Below are 18,347 nucleotides of genomic sequence, written 5' to 3' on the forward strand. Positions count from 1 at the left end.
GCCTTCAGAAGGAATGCGCTTCCGGGTAAATTGCCTCGATTTCGACGCCGGGCACGCCCCCTGAATCAGCTCAACTAACTGCCCAATGTCCGTGTTTGCATGGCTTTAGTTGTTCGGGAAGGGATTTAGCTGCAGGTGTAAGTGAGCACAGTGAAAGCTACATCGTTCCACTGCCCCTTGGATATGCCCCGAGATCGCTAGAAGTAATCTGTGGAACTCAATATTTGTAAGTATCGCATGGTAATGCTTCCCGTAACGCATTGCAGCCTCCCAGTGTAGCTACTGTAACTACCGATATGTCATTGATTCATGTGTGTTGGGGCTAGGAGAAGAAAGCGCAGGGGCTTCATTTATCCAGAATAAGTCGTGAGTTTCAGAGAGGCCATTAGAAATTCTATTTACTGTGAAAATAAGTCGCAGTGTGTCAGGTTTCCTGTTTGCTAGTGTTAAACACTGGAGTTTGGTAATAATATAGTAAATAAAGTACCCACTTTTGTAAAATGTAAGGACATTATAAGTCACCGAGGAGTTCCATGACCATATAAAAGCACAAGGCCGAAGGTCATGGAATTCCGAGGTTACTTCTTATATCCTCATTTTCCAACAAGGGGTACTTTATTATAATTTAAGTTTTAGTGTGTCATGACATCAACTGATGACATCACTAGTCACCTTTATAAGGATATCATTTACAAGATATTCATGGCTTTTGTGTATTATAATAAAATATCCAGTCAGTGCGAAAAACTGACAACCTAACATATGTGAAAATGACTTGCTTCTGAAACTTTAGAGACCTGTTTGAAACCAGCGGGGAGCTCCATATAGCTTTCAAACCTTATTATTATATATAATTTTGCTTCAGTTTACCTTGTTCCTTCAAAGGAAGTTGTGGTTTCTACTCTCTCACCCCCACAGCACAGTTTTACTTAACCTTACTTGGGGGAAACCCTTATTTGTAACCTAAAACTTGGCAAAGGACCATGTAATTTAAAGCACAAGGAGAGGTTATATAACTTTCTGGGTGTCAAGTGATTGTTTACCCAGATTGTAGATGCTTATATCAGACCCTGGCTGGCGCTCATGTTCTTCTCATTACTATATCACCTTACTCTTCTAGTGTCCCAGTATCCTCTGTACTGAGCAAACACATAGCTCATATAGAAGTAATTTGCCCATTCTATACTGCACAAGTGATTGCTGAGAAGAAAGATACTAAAGGCCCATGCATTTTTGGAAGAAAATGAGAGAGCACCAACATATTGTACAGCATTGTACAAAAATACCTTTCCTTGTGCTTTAAAAACTAGAACTATTTTCTGCTGTAGAAATGCACTGCACTATGTGGACCCAACAGAGTGGAGCTCAACTCTAAAAATCAAATGCAAGCATTTTCAGACTGTTCTCCACTCCGTGTACCCGCAAGCGGAAGCTGCACTTTTCAGTGCAAAAAAAAAGATGGCAGGCTGAAAGCAGCAGAGCCAATGCTCCATGTGCCCTGGCCCTAACCTTAACCCTATTCCCATGTATCTGGAGGAAAACACTTCAGTGCATGGGAATGAGGTTTTAATGAAATATTTCTGTTAACATTTTTGTTCCACAAAAATAATGTAAAAATATATTGTGCCACAAAAACTCTCTGATCATGTTTATTGTTATGGGTTCTCCTGCAATAATTTCATTTAACCCCTTTATAAACTTTTTTTGCGTGAACATGTACTATGAGGTTGGTGTTTAGGATAATTCAGTGTATTTTATATTTCTTGGTTGAAGCATTTTTATAGATATATGGTTATACCTTGTTGCCTGTTACAAGTGTGCTTGTTTAGGCATATATTTGCATTTGAAAGATACTGTTATCTAGTAGATGATAAAATGGAGACATTTGCCTCCAGAATGTGAAACTGATTCTGTTAATGTCATTTGATTGCAGTACAGTCTGAGTATAAAGCTCAACAAAATGTTCCAGAACTGATAAGGTTTCTCTTTGTGAACACAAGTTTCCCAGTTCTGCTTTCTTTCTCCTTCTTTTTTTATTTTTTTTCCATTATAGTGGTAGCCAATGAGGATAGTTTGTTTTACCACTTATATTTGTGTACATACATACATTTTTCACGAAAGACCCTTGGTGCTGTTTCTTCTGTCTCTACACACATATGCTTTGATTTACGTGCACAAGGGCAGCTACAAGGCAGCTTTTTGGAAGGTGGTGCTGTCCTGTATGTACATATATATAATTTTACAGTCTCCAAAGGAAAAAACAATTAGCATAGCCTGCCACACTAAAGATCTTTTAGGCAAAGAGCTCCTTGAGTAAAGGTTAGAGAATACATCTTCTGTATACTGTAACACAAACCCAATGCTAGTTATTGGATAAGACATAGCTTGCAGTTCTGGAGCAAACTTCATTAAGGTGTTTAATTCTGGAAGCATGGCAATATTTATCTTTGATACTTTGCATTTTTGAGTATAGCTAGTACATCATGGTTTTACTGGTGCAGAAATCCGGAAAAGACATTCTGTTATGAAAGGCTAATTTTTTTCTCCAGTAAGTCACCCATGACCCGGATTCCGTGGCAGCCTGCCCTGTGTGGTAAATCTTAATGCCAGATTTTTTAATCTGTTTATATTTCAAATACAGACACACTATGTCGGCACAACAACACTTACTGAATTATAGCTGTTTTATAAGTAGAAATACACATTTTCTACACGTTAACCTGATCCATATGACAGCCACTGTGGATGTGTCAGACTCTGACTTATCTCCGGGCCTAATTTATAGCACTGCAGTAATATATCCCTGGTAATCCTCCTGATAACGGTGTATGTAGGAGAATATTAGTGCAAAAACAATGTTCAAGTGTGTTGAGTGTGTGCAATATTTTTCAAAATATATATGTCCCAAGGCTCATCTTCAGTAAAAATAAATATTTATTATTCACATTATTAAAAAGTATTAAGATACATACTGACCCCACATGGCCCACCTTACGCGTTTCGCACCCTCTGGCGCTTATTCATAGTTGTCTCAGTAAGATACATACTGACCCACATGGCCCACCTCATGCATTTCGCACCCTCCGGCGCTTAGTCATAGGTGTCCCAGACACCTATGACTAAGCGCCGGAGGGTGCAAAACGCGTAAGTTTTACCTTGGCGAGGGGCACCTCCTGGCTTCAAGGGGCAGGAGTTGACAAAATGAGCTTGGACGGCGCAGACACAGGCCAGCCAAGCGTCTCTGAAGTTTCTCTTGCTCTGAGAGACGTGCCCTTCCGACCTGCATAGGCTCCTCCGGAGGAATGACAGGAGGTTGCTGGGATGGAGTAGGCAATAGGGGTTGTTGGAAACATGGTGCTAATGTTGGCTGAAGTCTCTTGCTGCGCTCCTTGTCAGCTTGATGTTCCCTGAGCTGGGTATCCACCTTGATGGCGAGAGCAATCAAAGCTTCTATTTGTTCGGGAAGATCCCTTGAGACCAGATCATCTTTAAGTCGACTAGATGGCCCTTGGTAGAAGACAGCTCCATAAGCCTCATCGTTCCAGTTAGTCTCTAACATTAAAGTTCTAAAGTCAATAGCATACTCACTGGCACTGCGATTCCCTTGTCAGATTTGCAGGAGCCGGGAAGAGGCACAAGTGACTCGCCCAGGAGCGTCGAACACAGTATGGAATGACTGGAGGAAAGCTTTGACATCATTGATCAGAGGGGAATTATTTTCCCACAGGTGAGTTGCCCACTCGAGTGCTTTACCTTCCAGCCTGGTCATTACGCACCCCTTCATTCTCTCAGAAGTATATTGCCAGGGTTGAAATTCAAACTGTATAAGAAGTTGACATCTCTCTATTTAGATCATTGCTGTACAAGTCCTTACATTAACCATAATGAGTCCTTACATTAACCCAAGTGAATGGGATAACAGAAGAATTACATGGGATACCAAAAAAGCTTGATTTTTCTGTAAGTGTGCATTTATTAGACTTAAATGAGATACCATAAAGCTTGTTTTCCTTCATATGTCTATATCACGTGAATGTGTCAGAATGGCAATACATTATTTGTTCTTATTTAGGGGGTTATTTATCAAAGGTCGAGTTTTAGAGGTTTGTGAGTTTTTTTTTACACCTGGACTCACTACTTGAATGTTTTCCAATTTAAGAAAAAACTCGAATCAATGAATTAGGGGTGAACAACCTGAAAACTTGAATTGCTTGTTTATATATGATAATAGTAGTCTTTCTAAAGCAAGCACATAACTTTTACCAGTGCAGGACAACAGTATATTATATTTTAATTACTTTGAACCACATAATTTTTTTCTGTTACTGTTCCTTTTGAGAATGTTTTTTTTTTTTTGCCCAGTTTTCTGCACAAAACGCTTCATAATATCTTGCAGGCTTTAAATCGCGACACATTTCCACAGTTCTTTACAGAGATTATACATCATTCACATCAGTGTCTGCTCCCTTGCTTGCAATCTAAGGGGCAAATTCGCTAAAGCGCGAAGCAGCTAACGCTAGCGCAAATTCACCAGTGTGACGTCATTTCGTTAATTCGCCAATTTGCTTACGGGTGCTGGCGTAAATTCGCTAGCGAAGTGGACCCACTCTAGCGCTACTTCTCACCCTTACGCCAGACGAAGTTGCGCTATGGCGAAGGGACGTAACTACGCTAATTCACTACGCATTTTACTGAACGTTACCTCTTGTGCCAGACTTGCCTTCGCCACCTCAGACCAGGCGAAGTGCAGTAGAGTAGATAAGGCTTGCTGAAAAAAAAATTACATTTTTTCTAAGTCCCAAAAAAAACGCTGGCGTCTTTTGCTTTTTTAAGGGTGATAGGTGGAACAAGATTGTAAATTTTTTGGGGGGTAACCTCCTCCTACCCCCTACATTTCCTTACATATGGCACATGTGTAGGGCAAAATAACAACTCTATTTTATTTTATGAAGCTTTCCCAGGCTTGTGTAATGTATTTGCTGCTACATATAAGTCCATTGTACTTTAACTTGGCACCGTATGCAAATTAGGCATCGCTATCTTAACTTCGCTTTGCTTGATGAATTAACGGTAGCGAAACTTCGATACATTTCGCCTCCCTGAGCGCAACTTCGGATTTTAGTGAATTAGCGGCGCTCTGGCGAAGTCAACGCTGGCACAACTTTGGAGGTAAGTAAATCTGCCCCTAAGTGCCTTATCACTCTCACATACACTAAGACAAATTTAGTCAGAAGCCAGTTATGATTTTGGAGTGCAGAGAAAAGTACTCCTAGGAAACCCACACAGATATGGGGAGCATGTAGAAACTCCTTGCATATAGTGCCCTCGGAGACCTGCTTTTACCTCATAAAAACAGCTCTTCTTTCATTTGGCCTTGCTGGCACAGCCAGTCCCTTTGTGCTGTTGCACAAAGATCCAAGATATCCGAGATGATTGTAAATTACAACCAAATAGCATTCAGAATGGTATTTCCAGTGTCTCCATCTTCAAATAAATCCTTTCCATATACCTCATTGGTGGCAGATGGGGAAAAACGGATTTCATTGGTGGCAGTGAAATGGGGAACTGATGACACTCTGTTTCCCTGTGGTACAAAGGTATTCAGCTGGGGAGTTTATCTACTGGCTTTAATTTCTCTTTAAAACAAAAGATACACATTTAGAAAGCTGCAAAACAGACAGTATTGTTTACAAGGCATCCCCTCTCCCATTGGATAGAATGCAACAAAATAACAGCAAAGTACGCTGTGTAGTAGGTGATTATATGAACCAGCATTAACAATGGCTTCTATTTATTAATTTTTTTGCACTCACGGGAACCAATTTTTGTAACAACCTTAAAGAGGTTGTTCACCTTCCAAACAGTTTAATTGCTTTCCATTTTTTATTTTTTACCGATGTTCCTGTCTGGTGTTTCAGTCTGGCAGCTCAGTAATCCAAGTGCAGACTCTGACCAGTTACAATTTGCTATATTAGTTGATACTTTTTTTAGCAGCACCTGGAGGATTAGCATTTATTGTATCAATTCTAACAGTTGCCTTTAATGAAACTCCAGCGCTCATAAGAAATGTATCAACTAAATGTATACATTTAGAACAGTTACAGAGTCAGCACCCCCCCAAGCTGCTTTAGAAAGACAAAACGTAAAAAATGTAACTTTACACTTTAATATTAGAAATACAGTCACACATAGAAGATAGAAAGTAATTAGAAAAATACTTTATTTCTGGTGATCTGAAACCAGAAGAACAGAAAAAGTTCTGAAAATGAACAACCCCTTTAAAGGCACCTGTGAGTATGACAGATTAAATAACCTTGATATCAGTGGTGCACACAAAAGATGCCACCTAAAAACAGCAACTGTAAGGTCAGATTTTTTTTATAAGGAACTATGGACAGGGCGGAATTTCAAAGATTCTGTGCCCCTACCCCCCCCTCCCCCCGTTCACAAACCCAACCTCCCCCTGCTCGCACCTATCCCTGCTGTTCGCATTTTTCCCCTGTCGGTTCTGCTGCTTCTGGCCAAGTGCAATCCATTCCATTGGGGACTGGGCGGGCGGGAAATTCAAGCCGCTGTCAAAATCTCCTGCCCAGTTCCCTGTAAAGATGCGGCTTGCAGGCGGTATGCCGCCCCCCAATCTTTGCCGCCTCTGGCCTGCCCACATATCTGGGCCTGACTATGGACCCACTGTGAGTAATCATTGGAGGAGAGCTACTGCCCCAAGAGCCTAAATAATATGGCACCTGAGTGTTTTTTTGGTTCTATAGTTTTTTGTTCCTTTCATTGTTGTGGGGTGAGTCAATAATGGATCAGTTTAAGGTAAAAAAAAAAAATAGAAGTAAGATGGCTTACTTTTAGTTTTTTTTTGGTTTCAGGAACCAGGGTTCATTGATTTGTTAATAAGGGCTTTCTCATTTTTCTTTGTATTTTTCTCAGTATATATTGTAAGGAGAAAGCTTTCAGTGCAAAAGTTTGCTGCATAACCTTTTTTTGCTTCTCTGAGAACTTCACCTGGGGCATTTTTTGGCCTTTACTGGAATTTGAACTTACAGTGGTTCTAAGCTTTCAGATAATCCAACCACTTCTGTCTTTCTTATTTGCACAGTGAGAACTTGAAGAATTTCTTGTACAGTGATAGTGTTTTTATAAGTGGGTTACCATGCTGCCTGTCTTAGTTATGTGAGATCTGTTGTTTCTTGTGTGTACTCTGTGCTTCACACCCACAGAATAAGGTGCCTGATATCCGTTAGAGTAAATATGAAGAAAACAAATATGCAGGATTGACTGTTGGAGGATCACCATGCTGTGCAGTGGGACTTTAGTTCTGTAATGGCTTCTACAAACTTTTCAAATCTACATATTAAAAATGATACAAAAGAGAGCCACACATCAGAGATTTTGCTTATTGTACTTTGTGTTCTCAAATGACTTCCTTAGGATTCAGTACAGTTGGATTTTATTGAAACAGCTACAGTAATAAATTCTCTCTGTTACAGCAGCCTTTCATTGGGGTGGTAAGTCAAAGATCACCCTCTCCTCCTCCAGTCCCTCCAGTCGCTTGGCCTTCGTGACACAGCCCTGTCCTGGTTCTCTTCTTACATCACCAATCGTTCCTTCAGTGTCTCCTACAATGGAGTATCATCTTCTCCTCTACCTCTTTCTGTTGGAGTTCCTCAAGGCTCTGTCCTGGGACCATTACTATTCTCCCTCTATACTTCCTCCCTTGGCAAATTAATAAATTCGTATGGTTTTCACTACCACCTCTATGCTGATGATACTCAGATCTATCTCTCATCTCCTGATCTCAACCCAGAACTCCTAACTCGCGTCTCCTCCTGCCTGTCCGCTATCTCTACCTGGATGTCGCAACGCTACCTTAAATTAAACCTCTCTAAAACTGAAATGGTTCTCTTTCCTCCAACTAACACCAGTAGCATCCTCGAAGTATCTATCATAGTTAACAATTCCACTATCACCCCCCTCTCCCCAGGCCCGGGGCCTAGATTCTGCCCTGTCATTCACTCCTCATATCCAATCACTTATTAAATCATGTCACTTCCACCTAAGGAACATATCCAAAATATGATCATTTATCACCCAAGACGCTGCCAAAATTCTTATTCACTCTCTCATCATATCGCGTCTAGACTACTGTAACTCTCTCTTAATTGGCCTCCCCCTCCAGAGACTGTCACCTCTCCAGTCCATAATGAACACTGCTGCGAGGCTCATACACCTCAGCAACCGCTCCTCCTCTGCCTCGCCATTCTGTCAATCCCTGCACTGGCTTCCGTTACCTTTCAGAATCAAATTCAAATTAATGACACTGACTTTCAAAGCACTTCACAACTCTGCTCCACCCTACATCTCTGAACTCATCTCTATATACTCACCCACTCGCTTACTACGCTCCTCTACTGACCTGCTACTCAACTCTTCTCTCATTACCTCCTCACATGCTCGCATTCAAGACTTTGGAAAGGTTGCACCCCTCCTCTGGAACGCTCTTCCACGGTCTGTCCGACTTTCTCCCAACCTTTCTGCTTTCAAAAAATCTCTGAAAACGCACTTCTTTTGAGAAGCCTACCCTCACTCTGCTTAACTACCAAACGCAACACCACATACAATACCACATTTCTCACCCACTCAATTCGATCTTGCCCACTTGTGTACTACTCCCTTCCCTTTAGACTGTATGCCTATGCATAGGGCCTTCCTCACCTTTTTGTACCTGTATTGATTGTGATGTTTGTTACTCCATATATTCTATATATGTAATTCATGTGATGTAGTTGTATAATCACGTTTACTTTACAGTGCTACGCAATATATTGGCGCTATATAAATACATGTTAATAATAATAATAATAATAAAAGGGCAACTTATTTGTCTCCCAAGTACTGGGCAAGTAAGTGAGTGTGGGTGGGTGGGACAAGAGGAACTTGCTGTGGCTTAGCAATTTCCAAAGAATATTAACATGTGCATGCATGCTTCTATATGTTATGTGATAATACAAATCATTCATTTAATATATATCCAGCAAAATAGAGTTGTCTGGCATGCTACATGTACATATTTGCAGAAATTGCCCAGCACCCAAATTGAGTTAATATGTTGGTATCATTGATCTGGTATGTGGCATTTCTGTAAACAGGACTAGGCATTGATTACAGTATGGAATAATGTGACTTATCATGTTGTGTGTTAACGAATACCCATGTGAAATACATTGTTTGTTTGTGATTTTAGTGTTCTGTTTTTTCAAATAACAAGAAAAATGGTAATTGTGTTTATTCACAAAAGCTTGTTTACTTTGCAATTTATGTATAAGGATTACATAAATCTTTCTGAGCCTCTCCAAAACTTTCTTCACAAGATTAGTTTTTTTTCCCAAACCTAGATTGTTAATGGGATTACATGGTATTGAGTTGTGCATTATATGTGGGTGCATTTTTAAGTTTTTTTCAGTACTATTCATCAGCTGTCAATGAGCTATATTTACATTAATAGACTCTTCAAATTGTTTTGTGCATTTGTTTCAGTGATGTTTGACCTGAGTGATCAGTTAATCACCATGGGATTATGGTCCATCAGCATTGGAGCCTTTGGAGCAGCAGTGGCTGGAATTCTGTTAGCCAACACAGACTTTTTTCTCTCACAAACTGAAAAAGCCACCCTAGACTACTTAGAAGAGACAGAATTAAAGACAATTGGAGAAGGTAAGATAGAAATGTGAGACATCAATTAAAAATGGTAGTATTGGAATGTGCATCAATCACTGAAAGATGAGCAATGTGGCTACCGGAATGGATCTGGACTTGTATTTTTGGAGATGATCACTTCAGTTTTCCAGAGATGTGCCACACCGTTTTGAGTTTAAAACGTAATACTTTTACAAAATATGGGCAAATTACATGTATATTTCGCATTTGGGGGAAAGTTATACATATATTTCACCTTTAAATGGACTGTAGAGATTGATTTATTGTAGTGGGCTGTCTTGTGATATGGCAAGTATCTACTGAGATTTATTTTACAGGTCTTAAGCTCCCCATAGACGCGACGATTCTTCTTGCCGAACGACCGATTTTAGGGAAGCCCGACCAATTATCGTGTGGTTAGTGGTATTCGAACGATCGTACATCTGACGATTTTTCGGCCGACATCTGTCGGGAAATTGATCGGCCAGGTCAAAAAATCTTTGTCGGTCCCAGTGCAATCTCTCTATGTTTGCAGGGCCAAGCAGGCAGCTCCCCTTTGTTTTCCTGGTAAATTGGTCTTTTTAGTTGATGGTAAATTCGTACGATCGTACGATCGTTCCGAGAAGATCGTGGTCTCACGATCAGATGGCTGATGTGGGTGGGGACAGGGTAGAAGTAATAACAAATAAGAGTGTTTATGCTTCCACTATAGGCTACTGATGACCACCAAGTTGTTATGTGTAATAAAGCATTTACTTGTAATATACAGTGTGCAGCTGGTATTGAACACACAGCCTTCTATGGCATTTATGCTACAGAGGCAGTTTGCATGGGTTTTTCTCTGCAAATGAAAATGTGTTAGACTCCACTCCTCTCTAAGTGGGCATAGCCGCACCTCATTATAAGCTGGCCATACACATAAAGATCACCTTGTTTGTTGAGGCTGTTTAACGAGCAGATCTTTGCCCTCCTATGTGCTGGGCAAAATCAGGCTGATCCTAAGGGCCAGATATCTATCGGGATAAACTGCAGATAAACTGCTGGCTTGGTCTGAAGGGGCCAAACTAGCAGCTTAATTATGTCCATGTATGGCCAGCTTTAACTGCAATCACCCTCTGTAGGTATTCTTGTTTTGAATCACTGCCTGAATCTTCACCTTTCCTGATTGTTGCCTGCCCTAACTATTTTTGAACCAAGCCTTTTCTTTGATTATTAATATGGTCAGAGTTTAAAATACTTGAGGATTAGAGAACTGGAAGCCAGACAGGTCAGGTCAAAACAAATCTGTAATCACAGAAAATAATTAAAGGGTTTGTTCACCTTCCAAACCCTTTTTCAGTTCAGTTGTTTTCTGGTTGTTTAGCAGAAATTAACTTTTTTTTCAAATGCTTTCCATCATTTATTTTTTTACTGTTTTTCCAAAATTGAAGTTCAAAGGGGTGGCTCACCTTTATGTTAACTATTAGTACATTATAGAATGGTCAACTCTAAGCAACTTTTCAATTGGTCTTCATTATTTATTTTTTTAAAGTTTTTGAATTGTTTGCCTTTTTCTTCTGACTCTTTCCAGCTTTCAAATGGGGGTCACTGACCCATCTAAAAACAATTGCTCTGTAAAGATACAAATGTATTGTTATTGCTACTTTTTATTACTCATCTTTCTATATTCATATTCCAGTTTTATTCAAAAACAAGTATGTTACTAAATATGCAAACTGCAGAGCTGCCAGTGGCGTAACTACTGGGCGAGCAGGGGGTGCGATTGGGGCAGGGCCCGCACCCCCTCAGGGCCCCCCGGCAGCTCGCGTGCCGCTGATTCCGGGCATATGGAGGGGGGCTCGGCTGCACGTCCCGCGCCAGGGCCCGGCCCCCTCTAGTTACGTTGCTGTGAGCTGCAGAATAAAAAGCTAAATGAAAACTCACTGTAAATTGTCTCAGAATAACACTCTCTACATCATACTTAAAATTAATTCAAAGGTGAAAAACCCCTTTAATGTTTTTGTCTCTGGTATTTCAGTCTGGTAGCTCAGTAATTCAGGTGAAGAACTGTTTCTTTGCTACATTTAGTTGATATATTTCTCAGCAGTATCTTTGGAATATCAGCAACTATTGTATTAGTTATTAGAGCTGCTTTTAATGAAAAAGAAATGTATGAACTAATATGTAAATTTAGAACAGTTTACAGCCCCCCCCCCCAAGCTGCTTCAGAAAGATATAAGAAGGTGGAAAATGAAACTTTAATATGAGAAAAACTGTCAAAAATAGAAAGTAATTAAATAAAGTCTTTATGTCTATTCCTGGTGAACTATCTGAGAACAACTGAACTAAAATTATTGGAAGGTGAACAACCCCTTTGACAACCCACTGTTAAAACATCTTTACAAGACTATGACCATGCACATGCTCAGTGTGGTCTTGCTTCTTTTGGGAGGCTCTTAAGGATCAAAACAGCACAAGTCAAATATCTGTACCATTTTATGAAAAGCCCTGTACCATCAAATATCTGTACCATTATGAAAAACCCAATTGTATGCAATGAAACTCCAACTTCTGACTGCTGCGGATACAAATTTATACACAGTCGCCGGCTGCTCTACAGGTAAACAAACAAAGCTGCTTGAGTTGTGGGAAGTAAGTATGAGTTTTGAAAGTATGATTGCTTCCCCTGCAGAGCAGTCAGAGCAAGTAAAACAAAATGGGAATTTCATTGCATACAGTCTGGTTTCTTATACAAACAGTACACATTGTTTAACTAAAATATATTGGCGATAGGTTTCTTTTTCATTAAAGAAATTCATTATTTTTTTGCCTTTACATCCCCGTTAAGCAAGAATAGCTCAAGTGACTGTATGAAAGCCTTATGGGAAGAGATTTCAGTTGCACTACAACACTAGTTTGGGTGAGCATTTAGGGAATAGTAATTATAACATGGTCTGTTTGGATAAATATAATGTTCTCTGGTTGGACCAATGTTAGTGGAATACAGTACTTCAGGGGCCTTTTCTTGGTCCACTGCTTTTTTATGTGGTCATACATTTAGTTTGACCTTTTAGATACAAGTATGGGACCTGTTATCCAGAATGCTTGGGACCTGGGGTTTTCCAGATAAGGTTTTTTTTTTTCCGTAATTTGGATATTAACATTTGAAGTCTACTAGAGAATCATGTTAACATTAAATAAACCCAATGAGTTGGGTTTACTTCCAATAAGGATTAATTATATCTTAGTTGGGATCAAGTACAAGATACTTTTTATATTATTACAGGGAAAAGGAAATGTTTTTCACAATTTTGGATTTTTTTGATAAAATGGAGTCTATATCAGATGGCCTTTCCAGAATTCAGAGCTTTTTGGATAACAGGTTTCTGGATAATGGATCCCTTACCTGTGCCTAATGTGTCTGTTTTTGGTGATGGTACTAAACTGTGCAAACCACAATTTGACTAAGTAGGAAACTGGGAAGCAAATTGGCAAGTAAGGTTTCATTTTGATGAATTCAAGGTAAGTGTATAACTGCCTAAAAGAAAGACAATTATACACTAAATGAAGCTGTTGGGGTTTGTTGTGGTTAACAGAGTTTGCACCTCTAGGCAATATTTTGCTTTAAAGACATGTCAGTCAGTCAGCAGGTACATACCTGATATAGTGTTACTTTCTCTTTTATAGAACCAAGATTGTTTAAGGCAAAGGATTTGTGGGAGAGAGATGGTGCTGTGATTATGGCGGTTCGCAGACCTGGATGCTTTTTATGCAGAGAGGTAAAACTGCAAAATAAATGTTCTATTAAGTATTTAATCTACCAAATGCTTAGAAGTTATACAACATTAATAAATGACCATGGGGTTTATTTCTAACCCAGTTATGTTATCAGTGCACAGAGAATCTCTTTTAATCTGCTTTTATATATGTCTTATTGTTACTTCTTAAACTAACATTTCAATACTTATATTTGTCACCCACTCCTACTTTGCTTATTAGCTTAAGTTGGTGTCCAACCAACTTACTTAATGGAGTCCACTTGTCGTGAATATGCAAGGACTCCCACAATGATTAGCCAGTAAGGTACATTAGCAAGTCATCTGAATATGGGAGATACGCCCACATGTTACATCAGACTCTCCCTATCCAGAATCTTAAAAGCAAAGCTAAAGAGTGGGTACCCCTTCCTGACACAGGTTACATGTAAGGATTGGTCAAACATTTTCTTGTTTAAATGTAATACCTCTCTATTTTAAATAATATAGGAAGCTTCAGGATTGTCTACTCTTAAACCTCAACTTGATCAGCTAGGTGTTCCATTGTATGCTATAGTAAAAGAGAATATTGGCAATGAAGTTGAACATTTCCAACCCTACTTCAATGGCAAAGTATTTCTTGATGCAAAGGTAACCTGCATATTGTTATAGATTAAACATATTTACATGTAGAGTCTTTAAGAGGTTTAATGAGTATTACAATTTTTGCTTTTGTGTGTTATTATTTTGTATATTTTTTAGGGACAATTTTATGGTCCTCAAAAACGTAAGATGATGCTTTTGGGTTTGGTAAGACTTGGTGTGTGGCAGAACTTTCGCCGTGCATGGAAAGGGGGCTTTGAAGGAAATTTGGAGGGGGAAGGACTAATACTTGGAGGCATGTTTGTGATTGGATCTGGGAAACAGGTAAGCAAAGGCACATTAATACAGAGTTTTTCCACCACTCTTTGCAACCACTTTTGCACAATGCCTCAGTGGGTATAAAGACCCCCATATATTTTTTGTGTTCCATCACTTAGCTTATTTTTAACATCTGCCTCTGTCCATCTGGCCACCTTTATTCCTAGTTCAAATAGTTTAGTTAGTAGAAATTTTTTAAATAGTTTTCTTAAAGATATACATCCTATAAATAAACCCTTACATTAAACGCAATTCAGGGGTTTATCTAGTAACCCATGGCAACATTAGCAGGTAGCATTTATTGGTCAGCTCTTTAAAATAAATGGGTGAGATTATTGTTGGAGACTAAAATGTAGTGCATGTCAGGATTATTAATTTGGCCAAGTAGAGCCAAGTGTTACCAAAATATAGATAATAAAGAGCTTCACGGTAATCATGGTGGTTATTGGGAAACAACCAATTGGTAATTTTATCTTTAACCCAACATTGACATTTGTTTAACACTTGTCATTATTTTTCCACATTTTAAATGTGTGTAATCACAACCAGTCAACCAGCATGTTGTTATATATCCATTCTCTTCCTTGAAAAGCAAAAATGTTACCCTTTCTAAACAGAATATCTGTACGCCACAATTTCATGGTGATGACATCAAACAACTGAAATAAAGTTTACTATTTTTAGATGATGTTTTCAAAGTAAATGTAAAGAGGGTTAAAAAAGCCACACTACTATTCGGTTTCAGCAGCTCATTACGTTGAACTCTTTACTCATCAAGCTGCTACACAACCTTTCACGAATGCCACTCACTTTGTTTGCTAATATGAGTAACACCTGGTATTAATGACAACATTGAACAAACATCAGCAACTGTTGCTACAATAATATGATTCAGGCTGGGGTTGGGTCCACCTGCTTTGCAGAGGATTCCCTCATTTTACAAAGGTGTGCTACAAGTATTTCGCATAAGGCTGTTATGTTTGTCGCTGGAGTTGGTGAAAACAGAATTTAAAGAGAAAGTTACACGCCATTTCATATTAATTGCGCTCTGTATGGTCTTCACAGTTTTTGAATCATACTTAAATATTTTTTTCTACTGTACACATTACAGGGCATTCTTCTTGAGCACCGGGAGAAAGAATTTGGAGATAAAGCAAATCTGACTGCTGTCCTTGATGCTGCTAGAAAAATAAGCAAATAGACAGCACAAAATGACAATTAAACTTGCAGAACTACTATAAAAATTTAATTTATGTAATACCAGTAGCAGCATTAAGAGCAACTGCGAGTCCCCCTGTGACATGAATTCTCCTAACATTAACTCATGAGTGCATATTATTTATTTGCAATGCCTTTGTTACTTGCATAATGTTTTAACTTGACATATTACCATGCCTTAATTTTTAACATTTAATACTCTCAATTGAAAAATTCAAGTAGTGTAATAGAGACTATGTTTGTAGGTGCCTAATTACAGGGATACAAAAAAATAATTGCATTTTCGATTTAAGAATTGTGTCTAGATGTTAATGCTTTGATTGAACATAAACTAAAACATAGAGTTCATTGTAATATGGAGATTGGTAGTTTTCTCCACTCCACTGAACTCCATATTTCTTGCTCACAAGAACCTTTAGTTTTTCAGAAACACTGTGTGTTAGCATAACAATCCCTAGTGCGTACACATATCAGAAGTGTCTTCCTATCTTGATAATCTGGATAAGCTTCAAACAGATATCCATGAAGAATTGATTCATTTCCAATGTACTGCAAATTTACCCAAGACTGGCCCATTCTCTACTTGATATCTGCCAGTGTATGGACATATTAACTTGAAGTTTACCCCATACACTAGTTAAAAGTTAATCATGAAATAAATAGAACAAAGTGTACTTGGAAGTAAACCTTTAAAATAAGTGAATGTAAAATTGATGAGAATGCTATTCTAAGCACTTTTGCCATTTGCATTATATATATATATATATCATTTTTTTTCCCCAAGATATTAAAGAGTACTGTTAGTATAAAGGAAACCTGCTTGTCAGTTTCTGACCATGAAGTAGTTGAGGAAGTTGTCAGTAAAAACAAAGTTGGCTGGTCTGATGTTGTTCTGGTAAGGAAAGGTGTGAGAAAAGTTAACTGCGGTTTCTAATGTTTTCCCTAACCAGAAGAACATCTGACCAGCCATCTTCCTTTCTCCTGTCAACTTCCTCTGCTACTTCATGGTAGGAAACTGCCCAGCAGATAGCGCTTTTGTAACAAAATTCATTCATATTAACAGTAAATGTATCAATTAATATCTTGGGATTAAAAAAATATATAATGAATGTAAATTGCAAAAGGGCTTAGAAGAGCACTCTCAACAACCCATCTGCTGGGACTCATTTATGACTATAATTTAATATTTTTCCTATAATAGTTTTGTTCTGTATGTGTGGTCCTTCTAGAAAACAAAGTGTCATAACCGGGTTGATAAATAACCTTGTTTAGCTGGAAAATCTTAAAGCATGGCTGCTATTGTTTGCCATTACAGAAGCTGTCCTATTTATAGCCTAGTTTTACAACAGCCTCTGGCAGGAAACTTTAGGCATGGAGACAGTGTTTTGCAGATTTACAGTCATTATGTTGTTAATAAATGCTTTATAACCTCTCTGATCTTTGTTAAAACACTGTGATTCATTGCTCAGGGATGCTTACAAATCTAATTTTACCCGGCATGCAAAGACAATAAAGCTTTCTTCTCTCCCATGCCTAAATTCTTGTGTTTTCATTTGAATATGATCTTCCACACAATATAAAAATAATATACAACAAAAAGGTTTGGGTCTTCAATATATATATATATATATATATATATATATATATATATATAAATATAGTAAGAATTTAATATTATCTAATTCCTAAAATGTATTAAAATTAAGCATTTTGTTCACAATTTTTTTTTATTGCTATTTGGATACTATATAATAACAATCAGAAGAAAATGATGGTGGCATTTATAAAACATGAAACTGCCCATTTATTATATTGGCCTGCCACACACTGATTTTAAATTGTCCCCATAAAAGAATGAAAGCTTTTGACTTGCATATGAATATGTATATATGTATTTACATTTTTTTAACTATATAAGTTTTCTAAAAGAGCTGGGAGGGCAGAGTGATGTTGGGGGCAGGCAGATAATATGTGACCATTAAATATGCAGCAATGAAGGCAGGGCAGGACGGAGAGCTGATCTCCAGGGAAGGACTAAGCAAGGCTGATATGGGCACCAAAATGATATTATCAGAACGCCTCCCACTTCTTCCCTTCCAGTCCTCCCTTAGTGGATGAAGTTATGTTTCTGGAAGTGTCTGCAGCACCAGTTCTTTAAACCAGAAGTGTGCTAAAGGGGCAAATCAAGAACACTTAAAGGGATACTGTCATGGGGCTAGACTTGTCAATTTCCCAGCTGCCCCAAGTCATGTGACTTGTGCTCTGATAAACTTCAATCACTCTTTACTGCTGTACTGCAAGTTGGAGTGAAATCACCCCCCTCCCTTTCCCCCCAGCAGCCAAACAAAAGAACAATGGGAAGGTAACCAGATAGCAGCTCCCTAACACAAGATAACAACTGCCTGGTAGATCTAAGAACAACACTCAATAGTAAAAACCCATGTCCCACTGAGACACATTCAGTTACATTGAGAAGGAAAAACAGCAGCCTGCCAGAAAGCATTTCTCTCCTGAAGTGCAGGCACAAGTCACATGACCTGGGGCAGCTGGGAAATTGACAAAATGTCTAGCCCCAAGTCAGATTTCCAAATTGAATATAAAAAAATCTGTTTGCTCTTTTGAGAAATGGATTTCAGTGAAGAATTCTTCTGGAGTAGCACTATTAACTGATGCGTTTTGAAAAAAACATGTTTTCCGATGACCAGATTCCTTTAAGGCTTTTTGCAAGATATTTAACCCAAAAGGTAATAAAATAAAAATAGATCCTTCCAT

At 38.6% G+C, this 18,347-nt stretch overlaps 1 protein-coding gene across 2 annotated transcripts; it reads left to right on the forward strand.

Moving 5' to 3' along the window:
* The first annotated feature begins 43 nt into the window (after window positions 1–43).
* On the forward strand, window positions 44–17,105 carry prxl2a.L (peroxiredoxin like 2A L homeolog). Of its 2 annotated transcripts, XM_018224567.2 has the most exons (7): window positions 44–226; window positions 3,612–3,727; window positions 9,544–9,720; window positions 13,369–13,460; window positions 13,947–14,087; window positions 14,199–14,363; window positions 15,469–17,105. In XM_018224567.2, the coding sequence occupies exons 3-7, from the start codon at window positions 9,546–9,548 to the stop codon at window positions 15,556–15,558; spliced, it is 663 nt and encodes a 220-aa protein (XP_018080056.1). In that variant the 5' UTR covers window positions 44–226; window positions 3,612–3,727; window positions 9,544–9,545; the 3' UTR covers window positions 15,559–17,105.
* The last annotated feature ends 1,242 nt before the right edge of the window (window positions 17,106–18,347 follow it).

This window comes from Xenopus laevis, chromosome 7L, assembly GCF_017654675.1.
Source record: "Xenopus laevis strain J_2021 chromosome 7L, Xenopus_laevis_v10.1, whole genome shotgun sequence".
Lineage (NCBI taxonomy): Eukaryota > Metazoa > Chordata > Amphibia > Anura > Pipidae > Xenopus > Xenopus laevis.

Bases quoted from the DNA above. Each gene is read 5' to 3' on its own strand.
- prxl2a.L (XM_018224567.2), top strand. From the start codon at position 9,546: ATGTTTGACCTGAGTGATCAGTTAATCACCATGGGATTATGGTCCATC. The intron at 9,721-13,368 runs GTAAGATAGAAA...TCTCTTTTATAG, and splicing joins ATTAAAGACAATTGGAGAAG to AACCAAGATTGTTTAAGGCA. The intron at 13,461-13,946 runs GTAAAACTGCAA...TAAATAATATAG, and splicing joins GATGCTTTTTATGCAGAGAG to GAAGCTTCAGGATTGTCTAC.